Source organism: Chelonia mydas, chromosome 1 (genome assembly GCF_015237465.2).
Source record: "Chelonia mydas isolate rCheMyd1 chromosome 1, rCheMyd1.pri.v2, whole genome shotgun sequence".
Taxonomy (NCBI): Eukaryota; Metazoa; Chordata; order Testudines; family Cheloniidae; genus Chelonia; species Chelonia mydas.
The window spans coordinates 221,316,389-221,338,833 of NC_057849.1; the positions used below are offsets into that span (position 1 = coordinate 221,316,389).

A 22,445-nucleotide genomic window follows, 5' to 3' on the forward strand; every position below is an offset into this window, starting at 1 on the left:
ATGGGGTTCACCCAGGATATATGAATAGGTATAGGAATGTATACCTAAAGGTATGAATATATATATATATATTCATACCTTTAGGTATACATTCCTTCATACCTTTAGGTATACATTCCTATACCTATTCATACCATATATATATATATATATATAGGAATATATACATAAAGGTATTTACTCTGGTCTGAGTGTTTTTTATAGAACAATTGAAAACGAATACTGAAAAAAATCAATACAGATCTAGTTTTGATTGCCCCAAATAATTATTTTTAGTGTATGAATTGACTACACGTGACACATTTGGGACCCAGTTTCATCAGTGATCCCTGACATAAAATTCCTTTTTAAAAAATCGTAAAGTTCTCTTCTTAGACAGTAACCCACAGCTGCTTTTTTCAGAACTATTCACAATATTAAATAAAAAACCTTGACTGAAAAAGGCTACAATTACAAGAATAAATAACACAAAGAAATATAAAGGAATTTAATTAAAAGTAAATCTCGATTATGAAAGGTGTGTCATATGATCATTTAAAGCCTTGTTACAGGAAAGCATCCTTATTCAGGAGAATATTTAAGCATGTGCTTAACAAGTCAATGGGACTCGAGCACCTGCTTAAATGCTTTCCTGAATTAGAGCTTAAAGCGGAGGACTGGGAATCAGGACTCCGGCGTTCTGTTCTTAGATCTGCCACTGACTCACAGTACATTTGGATAACAGACATAAACTCTGTGTCTCAATCTAAATAGGGATAATAATAACAATGCTTAGAGAAAGGGGTTAAGAGGTTAATTAATGTTTTGTATTGTAGAGTGCCTCTGAGATCCTTGGGTGAAAGGTACTTTACACACGCATAATGTTTACAGAAATGAGTCTGTCGTTACAGATTTGTGCAGAAGGCTATATTAAGGCCAAGTAATTTACATATCAAAATATTAAGTGAAAGACCAGATTGTCCTTTGCCTGTGTGTGTATGCATGTGCAGGTGTGTGCATATGCAAGTGCAGGGTGGGGACAGTACAAGAAGCAGTTCAGGTGCACCACTGGGGGACAGAGAAGAAACAGTTAAGAAGACCTGTATGCCAGGCTCTGCATCATCCCCTTTGCAGTGCCACAACTTAGTCCTAACTGCAAAAAGCATTTTAGGCTGTGACTCAAAGTGATCAAAGCTTGGGAATTCATAACTTTGTAGACAGGCCTGTTCAAGGGCACAGGAACCTTTGTAGAAGAGGGGGGCCACTGGTGCCGGAACTGGGAAGGCCATGGGACCATGGCTCCCCACTTTTTAACTTGGGCATAATTTGGGGGCCAGTGGGCAAGGGTGCAGCCCCTACTGGTGCTACTCCGCACTTGCACAAGGCTTGCAGTTTGGGGGGCAACACCACCTCCTGTCCCCCAAACTATGTCCATGTTAAAAAGTGGGGGAGGGCATGCTCCCCTGCTCCCCTCCCTCTGGTTCTGGCACCATTGGGCCTGTTTCCTTACAAAACTGTGAGGTATATGACTTGCACTGCAATTTAGATCCATCTGCATCATCTAACCCCACAATTGATGTTTTTCTATTCAAAATCAATGTTGAGTGTGGTTACCCAGCATTCAAGGGTAACATGATTTTTAAGAACAGAATATCACTCACCACTAGGGTGTAGCAGTTAAATGTGTATCTTCAGGAGACAGTATGTGTCTATGGATTTATTGGGGTAATTCAGATAACATACATATCTCAGCTCTGGATGTGCACCTCTTCATGCTGTAGTTTTTTTCCCACTAAAATAGAATTTCATAGGTTTGTGCTTCTGTTTCACAGCTAGGGATCATTAAATATGAACAATAATTTGCTTTCCAGATATGGATGGGATTTTCAAAAGCACTCAGCCCCATCATGCTCCCAGTGAAGTCCGTAGGAGTTTTACCATTAGGAGCAGAGTCTGGTCAATACTGAGTCCTTTTGAAAATCCCACGCTGAATGTCTTTGTATTATAATCTGGTGTTTCTCTTACTTTATTTCATAAATAAATACCCTTTTCTAGTAGTGGGGCCTGTTAAATTGTGTAATAGCCTCCAAAGGGCAACTTGATCACCTGAGACATTTAAAACTTGACAGTGCACTAGAGAATGTATTGTAGGGAACAGATCTTTGCCGACAGGGGAGGATTGGACTTAAAGGACTTCACCCATGTCTATTTTCTATTGGCTGTATCTGTTTGGAGCTGGTTTTGCCTTGCAGAACCCATTTCCTTGTATTGCACTAAATGAACCCTCTAGACAGGGCTGTCCCTACCCATATGCAAAGTACGCAGCTGCATAGGGTACCAGGAAATTTGGGGCACCACATTTCCTGGTGCCCTGCGCAGCTGCGTGCTGCTCCAGCCCCGCCCCCACTCCACTGAGGACTTCTGCAGGGGTCAGGCCTGCACTCACCATGTGGTAAGTGGAGCAACCTGGCCCCAGCCTGCTCCTCTCCCCAGGCTCTCAGCTGCGCCACCAGCAAGTGCTGGGGGGCAGTTCCCCCCAGCCCCCCAAGGCTGGGAGCCAGGGGAGCGGAGCGGGCTGGGGCCGGGGGGGGAGGTTTCCCCCCTGCCCTCCCGCCCCCCCCCCCCCCCCGCAGAGGCTTGGGACCAGTCTCCCCCCTCCCCGGAGGCCTGGGGCCCCACACAGCCCCCCCATGGGGGGGGGAGCTGCGTAGGGCACCCAAATGGCTAGGGACGGCCCTGCCTATAGGTGCATACAGATATCAGGATATCCAGATCTAGATGTTTGTTTCAGGCTCTCATTACCTGTAGGTAATGTTTAGGGTTCTGGGGTTCTACTCTTTTTAAAATTGCATTGTGTTTAGTAACTGTCGACGATTTCTGTATCAAATGTACTTAGTTTACAGACAAAAAGACATTTCCCTCTTAATCACAAGCCATACAATCTTAGGTGGAGCTCTGTGAGCCGAGCTCGGTGCTTTCCTTTTGTCATAATAAAGGTCCTATAGGCCAAACTACTAGTAAGCTGTCAGTGGCACTTGTTTAATGATTGGAAGTGTAATGGTTGGAACATAACAATTCTGTTGATGACACACAAGAAGTTTTGGAATCCAGCTCACTTGCTTAATTTTTTGACTCTGCAATGCTCTCTCTGTGTGTTTATGTCTATACAATTTGCTGGGGAGGGGGTTATATTGTGTATATACACACATTTCATACAGACACTCTGTGTATAAATATATATTTTTAAACTGCAAATAGTGACTTGCTTAGATAGAAATAACAGTAAAATATTTCCATGAGGTTTAAAAAAATATATTCCTCAGATTGTGGTAGATTGCCAAATCAACAGGAATGATTTAATCAAAGAACAATTTTAAAGTGCTGCTTTGGTATGGGCACTATTTCGTTTTTAATGCACTGAAATCATTACGTCTTTAAGGCCTTCACTCTGAAAGGGGCACCTCAGAGCAGGAGAAACCAGGGCCGCCTGCCGGCTCCTTTCCCCAGTGAGTGACGGTAGGGGAGAGGCAGTTGGCTCTGCTTTCAGGATACTTGGCGGATCCAGTCACCATGCTGGCTGGCCTTTTCAAGGCTGTCATCAGATGTCAATGATGATGTCAACATAGAGTATTGCCCTCTGAGCAGTGTCGCCAGCTTGGGAGGATAAATATAACTTTGCTCATCTCACCAATTTTGAATGATTGGGAGGATGATATTTGCTAAATATATTGTGTGCGATATGATATTGATATATGTGTGTAACTGTTATATATGAGTGTGGGGGGGTGTCTGTGTGTCTGTTCATACAGGTACACACACACATAGTATGTAATATATGTATGTGTGTTGTGTTAGGCTTGTTTCAAATCTTGTGGTTTGTTATTCTCTCCCCCTTCCCCCCTCCTCCGAAGAATCAAAGCACTTTTCAAAGGACTTAATTTCCATGCTCTGGAGCTCATGGGCAACCATTCAATAAAAGCAAAATAAGGAATGTGGTCATGGTTCTAAAAACATTTCACATTCTTCGAACTGATGCCAGTTATATGCAATGACAGTAATCCTGTCTAATCCCCCACACATTTTATCTTTGTACACCTGCTTCTACTGTCTCTCTTATCAATTTATTTTACTTAGAGCCAGAACTATAGAAGAAGGCAAGGCAATGGAACAAAAGAGGCATATGTGCTAAATATATTGTGTTATAAATTTGCATTGTAGAAAAGTATTAGGACATGTTGTAGTTCATTGCTTACAGTCATCTTCTGTTATTTTTCTTTCTTTTTTTTTTCTTTTTGTGTGTTTTATTCGGCAGGTTAACTGAAGCACACCGAATAGCTGTCAAAGTCATAAGGAGAATGCAATATTTTGTAGCCAGAAGAAAATTTCAGGTAAGTAGCAATATTAACAAGAGGGACAAATGAGAAAGATAAGCAAGGGGGGGAGCAGTGGGTTGGACGTTGAAAATGCTCAGTGGGTGCAACTGGCCCTTGAGCACAAGGCTGGGAAAAGGCCTATGTACTTAAACACTAGGCCTCATGCTTGCCTTCTACATAGGGGCAAATTTCACAATGTGTACAGAACTCCTAGTTAACATCAGTGTAGTGCTCCAGAACACTCAAGCATTCAGCATTTCTAGAATCAGCCCCATCATTCTTTTTCACTCATCTTTTTTTTGTTGCACCTGTACTTTCTAGAGTAGTTTAAAAATTATCAGGTTTTTCCTTTTGAAACTATCCTTATAAAACTTTTCCTTATAAAACTATCAATATACTCATGAGTATTGTTTAACAAACAGAAAAGACTACATAGAGGGTCCTGCTACAATGCAGTTGTATATGTATTTTATGTGATGATCATCTAGTAAACGTCTGAAAAAAGACTAGAGAATAGTTTGAGTGCAACAAAATAGATTTAATTGTTTTAGTAGTATATAATACAATGTTGCTTTCAAAATCACGATCAAGATTTTCCAAAATGACTAATGGTTTTGAATGCCCAACTTAAGACATCTTAAAGGGGCCTGATTTTCAGAAAGTACTGAGCGTCCACTCTCTGAACATTCACTTTCTTTAAGGACTCTCAAGTTATTCATCCAAAATTTGAAGCACCCAAAATCACTTGTCGCTTTGGGAACTCTTTTTCATTCACCTGCCTAAGGTCTAATTCCCTAATTTCCCATTACAATAGCACTTTTAGTATTAATTTAATTATGATATTCTTCTTGTAGTAACTAGTGACCTGATTTTCAAAGGCGCTGAGTACTTCCAGCACCCACGAAGTTCAATAAAATATGTGGAGGATAATTACTTCTAAAAATCTGGCTACAAGTTTCCCACACAGTCCATTAATTAATAGTTTTCATATGATTTTTGAGGTGATATAAAAAATAAAAAAGAGAGAATATGGAGTATGGAGAGACTAGGTTTCAAGCAGGTTTGACTTAAGCCCTAAGCTTCTCGGCTTTTTGAGCTAAGATCAAATGTAATCACAAGGGTCAGAAGTGTGAGATGAGATTGCCATGTTCAGAACCAAAGGACCTGAGTTTGTAACTTTTTTTAAAGATATCCTAGCCTAGAAGTCTTTGTGTATTAGATGAGTTTGGGAAATCAAAATTCAGATGACTTATGGATACAAAACATAGGCTAAGGTAGACCAGAGTTGGAGATAGATTTGGGGAATTCAGATACAGATGACTTGAGTTTCAGAAGTGCTTGAATGTCTTTACTCAAAAGACACTGAATTTGAGATGGATTTAGAATGTTGAGTCCAAATGGTCTGGACCAAGGATAAATTGAGGAGGAAAGGAGCCCAGTATTGGGGAGTCTGAGAATTACTTGCAGGGCCAGCCTTAGGGAAAATGGTGCCCTGGGTAAACTTGTATTTTGGCTCCCCTGCCGCCTCCCTACCTACCCCGCATTGCCCCTGGGCCACGCTGCCTCCCCCGGCCTTCCACCCATCCCCCATCAGCCCTGGCCCCACTGCCTCCCCATCCATCCACCCCATCACTCCCGGGCTACACTACCTCCCCACATTGCCCTGAACTCCCTTCTGCAGCCTTGCACCCCAGGCCTGCCCTACTCCTTGCCTCTTGGGCACAGCACCACCCTGACCACATCGCCCATCCGTAAGGCTGGCCCTGATTACTTGGGCTCAGGGAGTTTTGCCAAATTTGCCAAATTTTCCTGGGGGTCTCCATTATACCCTTCCCCTAGTTGTACGGTATATTGTAGTATTTTTCAGTCAGAACTTGAGAAGGGATTGTGTTTAGTTGAGGCACGTCTGTGGACGCTGTTCCAGAAATTGGCAAGGGCATAAGATGTTCAGGTCTAAGGAGGGCTATTGGAAAAATGGAAGAAAAAGAATAGAAGGAGAGGGATTTTTTTTTAATCTTGATTCTTTCCAAACTTTAGACTGGGCTCAGGCAGCATTCAATATAGAGTACTTTACAACACAAGGCTTTAGTGCTGATGATTTGGTAGCAGGAATAAAGAGAGTTTTAGGGAGGGGAAGTGAAATTTTATTGGGAATGAGGAGAATTAATTATGCACATGGTAACACATATTTAAAAATAAAAAACTTAGTACATTTAGGCTCTGGGCCGTGCATCATCTGTAAATAGAGAGTGTCCAAAAGAAGAGAGAGAGAGTTAGCCAAAATGCACTCAAAGCACCCCTGCCAGTCAATCCAAAGAGTGATATTGGCACTGTTTCTCTGGGGGAAGACAATAGCCTGCTTTTCTGGCCAGAAATAGTGATGTGTCAGCGTCTACTACAAATGTAGCTGAGAAAGCCGGGGGGGAGAGGGGGTGGTATGGCAATAAATTGAAAGCTTTAAACACACACACACACATATACCCCTACCTATAACAACAAAACTCTAAGCACTGTTGAAAGCAATGCTACAGGTAACTACTGACTGAAGAGCACGAGAAGCATATTTTGTCATTAAGAGTTTTTGCTTCTTCATTTTACAGGCTTTGTTTCCACTCCAGTTGCATGCTTTTTATTTGAAATTTCGATATGGCTGCCTTCCAAGCATGACTCCAACACATACTGTAGGTGTTCTGTGCATGTGTGCAATGGTGCATGCTAATGGCTCTGGCTGAAGCTGTGGCAGAGTGGAAACAGACAACAAGATGACTAATGAGCTGTTTTCAGTTATTTTCAATTACTAGATTTGCCGTGTACCTTTTTGTTCTTGATCCAAAGCCAAAAGGCAGACATCTTGCCCCATATTTCCCACTGGGCTGATGACTCCAAAAATGCTTCTATTTTCAAAAGCAGATCAGCTTTTTCCTCCCCTAATTTGTCCATATTGCACCTTTTATAATCGCATCCTTTTATGCAAATTACCCAAGCTTATTTTTAAATTCTGTCTCACGAGCCATATCCAGCAACTGGCAGTTAGCAGCAGCAGCTGGACTCAGGCTTAGAAAAAGGAAAAGTCAGAGAAACCCCGTAGTTTTAGCCTTTTTGCCTTTGTAGCTTCACTTCTATTTTTAATCTTAGTTGTTCCTTTTTGCATCTAGAAGTGTGGGTAGATATGGGCCCAAACCAACTCCAAATCTAAATACAGTCAAGCTTTGAGGAAGCTCCTGTCGTACCAATGATCTAGACCAAAACCCTGTCACTAATCATCCCCAAAGTTTGGAAGAGTTTGAATCTGGATCCAAGCTTTATGAATTGGGCTTCTCTTTACTGTTGGGAATAATGATAGAATGACGTCTATATGGTTCTGTAATAAGCTGAGGAAAGTCACACATGTAACCTTCATTAAATTACATACCATGGCGTTCTGTGCTTTAAATGGACTACGACGCTCCAGTATCTTTGTCAACATGTGACAGTGTAAAGGTGTGACTCTTATTGACAGTAATGGGTATCGCTCAGCCATGTTCCTGTGCTGAATATGCACTTCTGTAATTTCCAAGAATAACGTATTTTTCAGTAACTACAGAGAACTTTGCAAAACAAAAAAAAGCTCTAGAGGATGAAAACTGATGGTCCAACTGATATAAATGAGTGATGTAAAACAAGGGGTATAACACAGTCTCTCATATTACTCCTTTCACAGCAAGCTCGAAAACCATATGATGTACGCGATGTAATTGAACAATACTCTCAAGGACACCTTAATATGATGGTTCGCATAAAAGAACTTCAAAGAAGGTATGCCCTGTCTGTCTAATCAAATATTTGATTTCTCTGGTGCCGGCTGGCTTTAGAAGAGACGTGTACTTAATGAACAGTAATTGTCAAAAATTGCAAGCTGGGATCATGATATCTGCAAGGTTTGACTTAGTCAGTTTTTAACCCTTTTTTTGTACACAGTCAACATCCTCCCCAAAAAATCAAAAGGGAAGAAAAGAAATTGAGGTCAATAGTGTGAAATTTATTGCAGGTTGTGAGCATTTCTGATCAGGTCTCACAAAAGAAAAACTCTTCCAATAGTGACTTCCCTTTCTATCTCCTCTCTATGACTCTCCATGGTTGGGAGAAATCATTATTTCACCTGTGCTTGCCTGTCTATCTGAATCTCCTCTTCTTCCCCTTTCCTCTCCCACAATTACTCCTCTTGCTTGCTTACTTTTCTGTCACATACTTTCTCAACTATTGAATCAATCATGTGAAATTTTGCCTTAAAAATGTACTTCTGGCTTTCAACATAGGTTTGGTTTTTTTCTTTTTAGCGCATTGATGAGTTACTGAGGACACCAGTACCAGATCTTTCACCCACTGAGGCCTGTGGCAAAATTCCTATTGAGCAGGATAGGGTCTACTTTTTTCAAAATAAAATGATTTAAAAAAACCAACACCCTGTCTCTGTGTGATTCAGGGAACAGTTATGAATATTATTAAGAAGCCATCTTATCTGGATATTCATAGTTACTGGATTTTGTGCAATACAGGTCTAAATTGCTTTAGCTATAAAACGAAAACAGAAGAAATAAGTAAAATATCAGTGTTCTGGAAAACCACAGTATCAATGCAGCTTTATTCCAACAAATAGCAATGTATAAAGGGCGAGACTGCTGACTGTATGTAAATCCAGTCATGCAAGACCAGCATTTTCACTTGCCTTGCTGTTGATTTAAAACTACTGTTCTTTTGCATGTAAAATATGCATGTGTACTATTCCAAGCAGAAAACAATAAGTTGTTTGATAATTCTGCTGCTAGCAAACTAAAATGATTGTCTGTTTTCTTTTCAGATTGGATCATTCCTTAGGGAAGCCTGGCCTTTTTCTTCCAGGTATGATGACTATATATATTTTTATAACATGAGTGGCTCCATCATTCAGTGGAAATAACTGTTGGTAGACTAATGTAGACCAATCATACAGTCAATTGCTGGACGCAGTTAATAGGCCCAGTACAGCTGCAGAAGGATTGCTACCTGGCATTCATGTAGGGCTGCTGGGATTAAACAGAAATTGAGTACAGCTGTTAAAAATGTGTACCAGGACAAAGAGGCCTGAAAACTTCTCTTACTATAAGATTTGCCATATCAAACTGCTTTCTAAACCATTTTGGCTGGGCTTGGATATACGTCGTTTACACTTAAAAAGGTCTCTTCCTTTTTGAAAGATTCTATGGGTTTGGATTTAGGATCAACATTTTCAAAAGCACCTAAGTCCTATTTTTGCAAAGTGACTTCAGGCACTTAGAAGCATCAGTCTCACTGAAAGTCAATGGGATTTAGGATTCTGAATGTCTGAGTTACTATTGAAAATGTGATTTAAGCTCCTAAATCGCATAGGTGTTTTTGAAAATTTTTACCCATATACCCTGTATTAAAATGAAAAATAACACAAGAAACAGTAGTATCTTGCAAAATGGAAGAAACTTTTAAAGTCTGACCACTGCAGGGGACCTGCAGCAAAGTGGAATATACGGTATGCTCTTCTTCCTCATAGCTAAATTGTGGTTTAGCTGTAGAGAAAAAATTGGCTAGCTTGCACACATTTAGGTGTGTTTGCACCCTGAGTTATTTTTTTTAAAGTGCATTGTGCAAGTGAGTTTTCAAAAATGTTGTGAGACTTCAGGGTTTTGGGGTTGGTTTTTTTTTTGTTTCGTTTTTTTACTTTGGGTTTAATATTACAAATTATAGCTCTAATCTGCTATTACTTGAACATAGCATTGGAGGTGACTGAAATATGTTTTATGAGACAGCTTTTTGTATCTAAGGCAGAGAGCAAGAGAGAGATTTGAATGTAAAGAGCATAACTGTGAGGTAACATTCCAAAGAATTTGTGAAGCTGGGTACTCTCCATCCATGCTTCATTAAGCGTCAGATCCCACAGACAAGGCTACTAAAGTTTAGTCCATAAATCCTAGCTCCTTCAACCTATTTTGCCTATTTGGATGATCTCAAATAGCTTTAGCGATTTAAACAAGTGTTGAAATAAAGCCGTTTGGGGCCAAACCTGCCCCAGTGGCTGTCTGGGAGCTGTAATCAGCTCCATTCAAGGCAGCTCACACGCCGATACTACATTAGAAGCAAAGATTTTTCAGGGGAAGAGTGGGGTCTATAAGGTATCACTGGACTACCAGGAGCCCTCAGGTTTGGCAGTGAGTCCCTACACTAGTGACATGGTCTGAAAACCCCATCCTGGAGGGTGAGGAGCGGTGAGGGAATTCCAGTTCAAACTAGGGTCTGCTACAATTTTTTGTCATGAAAAATCTTGCCCTTCATTTTGCATTCATATTTTATTTGTCTTTGGAGAACTTCTTAGTTTACACAAATATTCAGTAATAGAAAGAAAAATTCTTGTTAGTCCATCTTCAGACCTGATTATGATGCACAGCTTTATTTGAGAGCGGACTTAGGATCACCAGGGCTCCTGGCGACATTTTATGGAAGTGATGCTTGCTGTTCCAGACAAGAACATTGCAGGCCCATCACTTAAACAACTTCCTCTGCTAATCGGTTCTTGGAACAGCCTTAGTGCTGAACAGCTGCTCTGCGACAACTTTTCCAGAAGTACCATCTTTCAAAGGTGATGCTGCCAAGAATGATGCCACTCGCCATAGCCTGCCAGCTCTACAAAGTTATGCCACTTGCAGGCAGATATGGCAGCACCCGCAGGGGAACTGACAGCATCATAAATATCGACTGGAAAGGAGGGAAACTGGAGATGGTTCTTAAGGTTGCAAAACCTAAGTGTCTCAGTTATGGGTTTGCAAGACAAAGAGCAGAAATGACCTGATCTATATCTTCTTTTATCTGACCCCCTCCCTAAGTTCAAGAATGATGGGTAGGTCCAGATAAATAGTTCCAGATTTCACCCACCTCATTTTGGGTGCTGTTTTAGTTTGCAAAACTAAAACCAGGAGTGGTTTTGATTTCAACCCTATTTTATTCAACAACGTTCAGGTGAATTCAGCTAAATGGTTGTAGCTTCACCCCTTTCTGACAGTGACAGACACTCGCACTTTCCCATCCCCTCTGGATACCTGAGATCCCTGAATTTTCGTAGGCATGGCTGGCCAGTCTTGCATTAAAAAGGAATTTTTAAACAGTGCATTCTTCTCAAGCAAAGACATTGCTGAGAATCTCTCTCGTCAGCAATATGGAGTCTGTTGAATTTTTGCATTCATAGCTGGCAAAGAAAAGAGAAATAAAAATGCAGGGAAAATCAAGGTATTGAAAAGAAAAATACAAAAAGAATGTTGCCTTCCCAATGACTTCTTTGTGGTTTATTGCCAGCTTTATTCAAAGAATCTTAAGGTCTGATCTAAAGCCCATTGAAGTCAATGGAAATGTTTCGACTGACCTCAGTGAGCTTCAGATCAGACATCTTTTGAATCTCTGTTGTCAATACTGACAACACTACACATAGTGTGATACTTACTATAGATCTAGTTTTAGATCAGCTTTCACAAGTGAATGACATAAACATGGACAAGATATTACAGATACATAATAGCAATAGTTTGTGTTAATTAGAAGTAATTATTGGCTGTTTTCACTCAAAATTCCTTAAAGACTGGAAATTTTAAAAAGCCAAAGAATATACTTTGTCAAAGATAATGCTTAGTCACCTGGATAATTAATGGTCAAATTTTGAAAAGTGCCTAAGTCCCATTTTCAAAGTGAAATTGGAGATTCAATAATATTTACTAAACAAAACAAACACCTATGAGATGGTACAAATAGTAAAATGTAAAATAGTAACAAGCCACCTTCTGCACCTAATGAAGTTCAGTGGTTTTGAATGCAACTTCAGAGAATCCCCATGGCCATTCAGGAGCACAGGGGAAGAATAATGCCACAAAAGATTCAGTGTTCGGATTCAAATGAATATCCAAAGGTTGGTGCCTTATCAGAACCGCTTATGTATGTGCAACACGACTGGAAATCTCACCAGAAACAGGCTTTCTTGTGAAATTTTTAGCACTTCTTCCTGCTTTTGGGTGGACTTAGCAGGAGTTTCTTATTCTGTGTCATTCTGTTTCCAGTCAGTAACTGGAAGTGGGGAAGAAGAATCTTTCAGAAGCTTAATAAATGTGTTCAGATCAATTTGGCTTTTAAAATGGGTTAATATGTGGGATATGGGAGTCAATATTTCTTTAAGTACTGTTTTACCCCATCCCTGATAAAGATGAGGAAGGTGGGATCAAAAAGAAATCTGCCAGCAGAGAAAAAATGCCCTCTAAGCAGACATCATTTTATATAGATGCAGGCTGTTCTCCTTCTTGCCTCTGAATCTGTTTTTCACTTCTGGGTGAAATTAGTTCCCTTGCACCACGTAAGTCCCATTTCCAAAGCTAGATGGGAGCCTATTCACCACTTAGCTTGGCCTCCACACACGGTCAAATTTCACCACCTTTAAATAATTACTAAGGATACTTACAGTATTTCATATTAAATTACTCCCATAGTTATTTTATAAACATTGTTATGACTTCGTGGCCAAATACTGGCACCCGCACATTCTGGAGAAGGTGCAGAAATACAACATAGCTATGTAACAAAATCCAGTGTACTTCTGTTCTGCATCTCAGTTGAAGAAGGGGTCAAGATTATTTAAATTATGACCAAAATGATCTAATCACTAAGCCCTAGATAATTTTCTTATCTATTATTTTAGAGATCCCAGATGTAAAAGAATAATTTTTTATGGGTACAGCAGTCTACCTGCATGGACTTTTAATTGCTTTAAAGAAGACAGAACAGTGTGGTGTCTTCTATTAGTCCATTTTGCTCCTAGTGACCCACAGTAGTGTGCTGGGCTTGATATATTTTCCCGAGATTTTGAGGTACCTTTTGCAGTCTGGGCTACTCCACAGGTCACACAGCTCAAATTCTCCCTTTTCTACCTTTAGAAAAATACTTCAAAATAGATTTGAAAAAATCTCTAACAACTTCATAATTTATAAAGCAATAGTTTGTGGGGTTAAAAATTGAGGCCAATTGCTTATCCTGTGAAAATGCAGCAGATCACTTCCAGCTCAAATCATTTTCAGGCAGTTTGGAGGAAGTCACGTACTGAGTTACTACCCGTAAGTATTTTTTCTCACTAATAAAAGAAACAAACATATTTTAACGTTCTTGTACATTATGTTCTGATGTGATATGGCATAGTACTTTAGTAAATAGTAAACTAAAAAAAGTAATCTTCTCCCATTTCACTTGTTCTTTTTCTCTTCCTCATTTTAGATGTGACATTCACTATTCCCTTGCAGAAAATGTTTCATAAGTGTTTCAATGATTTTATCTGTTCCATTTTTGGGTGACCAACTTGAGATTTCTTGTTCCTGGTTTTCATCAGTAGGAGTTGTGACTGGTCTGCACCTCTGAAAATAAAGAACAAGGTGTCTCAAATTGTGCACGAAAAACAGGTGATACCCCAAGTTAGCAAACACTTCTGGAAATGTTAGCTTACATTGTTTTTTAAACAAGTATTGTATGTGTGGGGGGGGATGAATTTAGGGTTGCCAACTTTCTAATCGCACAAAACCGAACACGCTTGCCCTGCCCTGCCCCCTTCCCAGGTCCTACTCCTGCCCTGCCCCTTCTCTGAGGCCCCGTCCCCCGCTCACTCCATCCCCCCTTCCTCCGTCACTCACTCTCCCCCAACCTCACTCACTTTCACTGGGCTAGGGCAGGGGGTTGGGGTGCGGGAGGGGGGTGAGGGCTCTGGCTGGGGGTACAGGCTCTGTGGTGGGGCCAGAAATGAGGGGTTCAGGGTGCAGGAGTGGGCTTTGGACTGGGGTAGGGAGTATAGGGGGCTGGGGTGTGAGAGGGTTTGGGGTGCAGGAGGGGGTGCTTTAGCTGGAGGTGCGGGCTCTGGGGTGGGGCTGGAGATGAGGGGTTTGGGGTGCAGAAGCAGGCTCCAGACTGGGGCTGAAGGGTTCAGAGTGTGGGAGGGGGCTTAGAGCTTGGGTAGGGGGTGAGGGCTCCGGCTGGGGTGTAGGCTCTGGGGTGGGGCTGGGGGTGAGGTGTTTGGGGTGCAGGAGGAGGCTCTGGGCTTGGACAGAGGGTTGGGGTGTGGGCTCTGGGAGAGATTTAGGAGTGTGGGAGGGGGTTCTCATCTGGGGCAGGAGGCTAGGTTGTGGGAGGAGGTTCGGGATGCAGGCTTCGGCCAGGCGGCACTTACCTCAGGTGGCTCCCAGTCAGCAGCGTAGCCTCCCTGCCTACCCTGGTTACAAGTGGCTCCTGGAAGTGGTCAGTATGTCCGGATTCTAGGCTTAGGGGCGGGCAGCCAAGGGTCTCTACACGCCGCCTGCAGGTGCTGCCCTTGCAGCTCCCATTGGCCAAGGTTCCCTGCCAATGGGAGCTGCGGAGCCAGCATTTGGGGCATGCCCCTGCACCTAGGAGCCAGTCATGCTGCTGCTTCCAGGAGCCACATGGAGCCAGGGCAGGCAGGGAGCCTTAGCCCTGCTGTGCCACCAACCAGACTTTTAATGGCCCAGTCAGCGGTGCTGACTGGAGTCGCCAGGGTCCCTTTTTGACTGGGCATTCCAGTCAAAAGCCAGATGCCTGGCAACCCTCGAGGAAGAACACATCAAGGAGCAGCAATTTATATAATAATGATAAAGTCTAGAGATGAACTGGATGACTCAAAAGATATTCTCTATCAATCTGATAGTAAAGGTGCTTCCTATTTTACATCTACAATTATTTTACCTAGTCTAAATTTAAATAGAATAAGTGATAGGCATCTGTCATGTTCTTAGGAAGATTACTCCACTGTCTGATATTGACTAGCATCAGGAAGTCTTTCCTGATATTTAGCTTAAATTTTCCTTATGTAATTTCATCCCATTATATTTAATTATACTCCCTTCTTCATAATGATCTCAACATCCTCTCCCTTTTTTGTGTGTTTGTAAAGTGTTAATATCTGGGTTAGCCAATATATTACAAAAAAACAAACAAACAAAAAAAAAACCCACACACGCACACCCAGCAACCAACCCTAAATTAAAAGAATGTTACTTAAGTTACAAAGTAAAAAAACACAAAAGTTAGGAAGTTTCCGATTTACAGTTGTCTGTCCAACCTTTTCCTACTCTTTACAAAGGCAAATAATCTAGTATGCAGAAGAAGGAATGGGGGGATGAAATACTATATTTTGAAAAGACTGTAGAGGAATACTATAAAAACAAGATAGAAATTAAATACATTAGAACAGTGTTATTCGAGCTAGTGCCCATCCTTCTGCCACAAGGCTTTCCAGATTGACTACACACCCAGTTTACTTTTATGAAAAGACTGCAGCGTTTATTAGAGGGCAATACTTATAAATTACAGCTGAAATACCTAACTAAATGGAGGCTAACCAGAAGGAGGAAAGATTACAGCCTTCTGTGAGATACAGAGCATGCATGTCAGAAAAGTGAAAGCCATGCCACAGCTGACTGAGCATTGCATGACATGTCTTTCACTTCACTTGAGAGGAATGCCACATGCCACAAAATAGCTGCACTCCTTTCCAACCGTTTGTCTAAGCAATTCCTGTTTTCTTGTTTTCTCTCCTATATAGGGTACTGGAGTAGTTAAAATGAGAAATATTATTAAGTTGTTTAGTTTTTGTTTAGATAGCTTGTACATATATGAATTGTGTAATTAGAGCTGGTTAGGAAATTATTTTTCCCAGGAAAATTTTCAACAATTTTTTAAATTAATTTTGATCAAACGTTTTCTTCAGATTTTCTTCAAAAATGATTGTTGTGGGGGGTTCAGCAAGTGAAAACTGGGAAATATGGGCTCAAAACCCACAAAAATGTCAGTATTTTGTCTGCCAAAAATTGCACTTTTTCAATTAAAACCCAAAATATGGTGTTGACATAAACTTTCTGTTTCAGCAAAAGACTCTTCCATACAAAAACAGGTTTTGAGGGAAAACATTTTACAAGTCCTACGTATAACCTATTGATTAAGTTGTGAACCTAGAGTTCCCTACTGAATGTTAGAAATGCACATAGCATCTCTGCCTCTGGATTTCATCTCATCTGAAAACTGTGTAAAGTTTCCTATAGTCTGTTGACTTGTGCCTTTGAAGATGGTCATGTGCAGTTCTACCAAAAAGTATTTACTATGTAAAGATGTTTAAAATGTAAATAGGGTCTTGCCTACTTGAAATGGGTAGGAAGTTAAGATTTGGGATAGAGAGCTCTGATCTCCCCACTTCTATTCAACCACAACCCAATGATCTGAGAAGCACAGATTTAGAAAACATGCGTATTTGTCCTAATACACATGTTAGGGGATGTTAGGATTCTACATACTTGCAATTTAATGTATATGCTCCTGTGTACCTAACAAATCCGCAAATTATTTCACTTTTGGTGGAGATGAACCAAACCAGGAACCTTGAATTCAAGTTTCAGAGGTTTATGAGTTCTTAAACTAATTAATTGTCCAAATAGCACACATCTCTGGATCCAGCCAGGCCACTCTGCCCACAAAATGCCTCCAACCGTATTTGTGTTGTCTACTTGTGTGGAAAGACTGGTGACCTGCTAGCTGCCTCCCCAGTTTCTTTGATAAAACTTCTCTCCTTTCCAATATCTCTAGAAGGCTGCCAGGCAGGGCCACTGCCCTCCTAAAATCTCAGCGTGTCTTCGGGGGGAGAGGGGCGGCCAATAAGTATCCCTCCTCCCAAACACACAATAGTAGAACAATGCACAAGAGCTGCTCCCTGCTGTGGCCACCCACACTAAGAAAAAAGGGGCTACATAGCTTCTGGGTAACCGTTTGGTGCAGCCAGTCAGGCAATTACAACCAAATAGATTGTGGCTCCTGGGCCAAACCTCAAGCAACCAATCCAGCTCAACATGTGAAAAGGGAATGTAAACATGAGTGTGCAAAGGTCACGTTTCTAATAGCAAACTGTTTGTGTGCATGTTTTCCATCAGAAATTTGCAAAATTTTGCTTTTGTTTTGTGAAAAAAAAAATCATAAATTTGAAAGCAAGCATTTTAGTTCATTGGGTGAAAATGTCAGACTTAAGGTCCTAAGTCACCTCATTGAAGTATGGAATTTTAGGGCTGGAAAGGACCACAAGAGACCATCTAGTCCAGCTCACTGAGCTGAAGTAAAACCAAGTATACCTAGCTAGGGAAGACATTTGTCTGGTTTTAAGCCAGACAGTCCTAGTTCATGGAGTACTGTCCCTGTCCAGTATCGATTTAGCACTGACGTGCCTTTGGCCGCTGAAAAGGAGAGGGAAGAGGAATCGACTGGATGCAGGAGGGCGGGGGCAGTGGTGGGGGTGTGGATGGGAATAGAGACAGGGGAGACGCCTTCATGTGAAGTGAAGCGGGTGGAGACGAGCTCACACAGGCAGGGGCATGGATATCTTGTATTCTGGGGATGCGCCAGTGGCCACTGTATACCTAGCCGATCCATGTTAGCTGCTTTTGAAATTTTTACCCATTATGAATATTTTTTGCAGCTCATAATACAATTATTATTTCTGATTTGTTACTGTAGTGCTTAGAGGTCCCAAACAAGAATTGTGGCCCCACTGTGTTAGACACTATACAAACATAAGAGAAAGACCCTGCTTTGAACAGTTTCCACTTTTAGGTACCAATCCTTCAATTCAAGATCAGGGCCTACACAGGCCAGACGGAAAAAGGGTAGGAAGAGAAATGGGGACAAAGAGAGATATAATGACTTGCCCAGTGTCATACAAGTGGGTCAGCTGGGAATAGAGCCCAGGTGAGTGTCTTGTCCACTAGACAGTACTGCCTGTCACATTTATAAATGTGAAAACATAGTATGCGTTCTTATATAAAAGTATGCATGACTGTATAGTTAATATACACACATTGTGTAAGTGGTACATATAGATATATGTACACACACATATTACATGTGTACCCAATCCCTCTTTCACTCATACAGTCTATGAAATAAAAATGACTTGTTGCACTCATGTCATCAATATCACCCTAACTTTTTATTAGCTTCTATTTTGCTTTAAATCCAATTAAATATACTTCTTAGTTTCAGCTTATTCTTTGTCTGATGACTGTCACAATTTTTTTCTTTTAGAAAAAGGGGTAGACAAAGGATACTATACTGTAGGAGCCAGACTGATCCGGTTAGAGGATAAGGTAAGTGTATGAAAGCTTTTTTTTTTTTCCCCTGGCTAATGATATCTGATCTACAGGACTGCAAGATAATATCTTTGCATGATTTACTTTAGAACTATGGGGCACCATAATCAAGAAAAATATCCTAATTTTTGTAAGGGATTTGATGAAGTTACATGCTTATGTTGTTAGCACTTTTAACCATTTAACTGCCGGGAAAACTTGATTCTCGATTTCAAGTAGTAATACTTCCATGTTAAAGGTAGGTCGCATAAGTCTGGTAGACAAATACTGCATAGTGACAAGGTGTCTGTCATACCAGAATTAGTATATTAAAGATACTAGAGAGGCCATTATCAGCACTATTTGTAAATAGCAACAGTTGATATCTCAGTTTTATCATAGCAGACATTCTCCACTACAGCTTGTTTTAGCATTTGAGACAAAGCCTGTCTGTGATCAAGGATATCTCCATCAAGTTGTTCATTTAGTTGTTTCTTTTTTTAATTATGTGAAGGGGGAGGGGGGGAAAGCTTTGGCTCTTCTTAAGAAACCACAGTGCACCTTACAAAAATTATGTCGAAATGATACAAAGGTGAAATTCCACCAGCCACCTAATGTTGAAGGAACTTTATCATAACATGAAAATATGCAATGCTGTGATCTTGGATAACTGATTTACCTAGACTTTTAGTTTCTTGGACCCGAGTGGGTTGTGTCCCAATGATAGTCTACTTCAGGGTCAAAAGAAACAATATATAGTAGGTCTGGAAATATAGTATATGAAGGATATCTGTGACAATGCTTCCATCAATTTGTGTGAGAAATAATTCCAAAAATTGAAAGAGCTATTGTTTTACTAAATTAGTAATATGTAGGCTTCAGACTCCTCCATGTTATGAAGGAGAGAAATCAGTGTATCATTACTGCTTCTGCCGCTAGTCCAGCCTCAAGGCTTTATTGGTAATGGCTTCAGACATTTTAATTTGAGATTCTCAGCGGTAGCTGGCTGGTAGAGGTAGAATGGTGTAACAGATGGAATACCGTGAGAAGTTCTCCCAGTCAATAACTTGCTATATTGAATAATCAGCTTTACAGATCTTGTTCTTGTAGCTTAAACATATGCAAGCAAATTCTAGCAGTTTCCCAAAGGCTTTTATTTTCATCCACTTTGCATCAACATAAAAGTTTCAAGGCGGTAAAATAATGAGGGATTTACATTATCATTTTAAATGTCCACTATAAGCATGTATTGCCCATCTATTGCATGGGTTTATTTTGGAACCTATTTTGCAGGGTTCTTGGAACAGCATCTAAACTAGCTCAAAAATCCATGATAAAGCCATATTAACATTGATCATATATAAATATGATTTAAATATTGTTGTTGCGAGCTCAGTTTCAACTGGGGTTTTGGCAAGGCCTAACTGCTTTTCTGATAGATTGATTGATTGATTCTAGCATAGCATTTTAACTTTCCACGTGTTGTATTGGAACTGCTGATTTCTATCTCTATATTTATTTTCTCCAGAACAATGAAGGGAATAAAAACGTATGAAGATAATTTATTAGGTGAACCTGCAAAATGCATGCAGTGTTTCCAGCTTCCTTTATGTGGTCAGAACAAACTACAAATACAAAATAAAGGCAAGCAGTGAGGTCTGCCCCACAATGAAAGCTAAATTGTTTGCTTTTTCGGTACAACTTAACTTTCATTCATTGTTCATGACCATCAGTCCTATATCAAGAAGGTAACTATGGTATGCAAAAAAAGACAAACCTTTCTTGTTTGCTTTTTTTTTAAATGAGTGAGTATGTTTGCATCTTTTTTGCACACAAGGCTAAAATATGTATGTTTACATAGTAGGAACAAAGTTAGGCTTCCCAGATATCCCTGTTTTAATGGGACAATAGAAACTACCACATCCTGCTGTCAAACTACTTCCCCTCAACCGTTTTCCCATATCACACCAATTCTTGTTTTAAATGGTTTTCCCTATGGTAAGTACTGTGTACCCACATTTGAAACAATTGGGAGTCAGGAAGGGCAAAGCAGTCTTCAGTCTCTAAGCAGAATAAACGGAGTGGGGGCATGTCTGACATGAGGCTCCAGCTGGTCATGAAAAATGACCTGCCCCTTGGAACTTGGAAACCTTTGGGATAAACCCCATCCCCCTAGAGAAATTGTTTTAACATGCAGTCACCCGTGGCAGACATGGCAGCCTCCCAATCCAGTGACACATCTGATAAAACGGCACACTTTTGGACAAAGGCTAATTGGTTTAGACTGATAAAAATGCAGCTATGGATTTTTATTTTTTATCCAATTAAAATTTTGTCTCAGTGAGCAGTTAACGTGTTTCTGCTCCAGACTGGTCTTTCCCACCAGCATTTTCTAGTAGATTGCTTTTACCTTTATGTGCAAAAGGGGATTGCACATAATTCATCCATTCAGAGGGGTGTACGTTGTTCTACATAGAGCCGTAGTAATTGTCTGTTTCCAATGTTTCAGAGAGAAACGAGGTATTTTTTGATGCTGAGGATGGACTTCAGTCTCTTTTGTTTAAAGGTTTCGTACCATTTTGGTTTAAGCTTCTCAACCTGCCAAGTACAGGACATAATTTAGAACAAAGGCCCCCCCAAAAGGTGAATAAGTAACAGCAGTGCAAGAAGCTTCCAAAGAGCCAAAAAAAAAAAGGGTTCTTTTTCTTTAACGTGAACAACATTGTAACCTCAGGTTTAATCACTGTCAGTGCTTCTGAAATAATCTTACAGTAATAAACGTGTGATAAGAACAGGTTTGTGCAGGATGGAATAGCGAGTTTACAGTGAAGGAGAGTTAACGTACACTTGCATAACTTAGTTTTAAACACTCAAAGCCTGGTGGGAGAGGGATAAAACACATGGTGGCAGTTTCCAGCCAATATGTAAAAACCCTTCTGGCAACATTAGTGCTATGTAAGGCTTTACTCCTTCATTAACATGGCATATTGTGTAGTATAAGTTTACCCAGAACACTTTTCAACCTGCTCTTCTCAGAGTAGGTTATAAAAGGTTTATTTTGTTGTGGTCAGCATAATAACCTGTTGTGGTACTTTTTCATAACACAGAGATGTGAACAAGAACGAGAATGGGGCTGCTTTCCCAATGATATGTGCCATTTGGCCGACCCTTCCTTTAGTTCAATGGCAGGGTTTAATTTTAAATTGCAGCATGTAACCATTGACAGATTCTTTTGAAATGCATTAGAAGGGAGATCATTTCCAAGATGATGTTCTAGAGTTGGCATTAGATTCTCTTTAAAATTGTAAACTAATGCCTCTTTATGATGAAATGAGTACTATATCTTTTCCCCCAAAAAATTAGAAGCAAAAATCTTGATATACTGTGTCAAACTGCCCAGCAACCTATAAATAAAAACAGGAGAGAAAAGAATCTGCAAATGGAAGGTTAAAAGGGACAGCTGTGTTGTCTTTGAAAAAGAAATCGATTAGGTATTTTTATAATTATATGGCAGTCTTCTTTATGTGGTATTTACAGTTGTGATTTACATCCATATTACCATAACTATTTCCATGCTTACAGACAACATGTGACAATGGTAGGAGCCAAAAACAACCATTTGGTAGCATTTAAAAAATGCAGAAATGCTCCGAGAAAGCAGGGCAGTAAAGCTGAACCCATCTGAGCTTTATTCATCTGAGTAATGTGAGCCAGAACAAAAGCATGGTCCAAAATAAACAAATGAGGGGGTTGGATTGTGATGGTAAACTCTCTCTTTACCAATTTAAACAATAATTCTAAACTTGGGAGTAAAACGATGGGCTCTGAGAAGAGTGGTTTCTGGGCATCCTTCTTTTGGATAACAATAGCGAGATTGATGTTCAGTGAATCTGACTCCTGCTGTAATTACATC

At 40.4% G+C, this 22,445-nt stretch overlaps 1 protein-coding gene across 1 annotated transcript in view; it reads left to right on the forward strand.

Moving 5' to 3' along the window:
* The window catches only part of LOC102940290 (potassium voltage-gated channel subfamily KQT member 1-like), a 742,437-nt gene that overhangs the window by 450,451 nt on the left and 269,541 nt on the right, over positions 1–22,445 (forward strand). The window contains exons 13-16 of the mRNA XM_043532723.1: positions 4,292–4,367; positions 8,053–8,147; positions 9,190–9,230; positions 18,489–18,550. Coding sequence (XP_043388658.1) covers positions 4,292–4,367; positions 8,053–8,147; positions 9,190–9,230; positions 18,489–18,550 — 274 coding nt within the window. The remainder of the gene's footprint in view (positions 1–4,291; positions 4,368–8,052; positions 8,148–9,189; positions 9,231–18,488; positions 18,551–22,445) is intronic.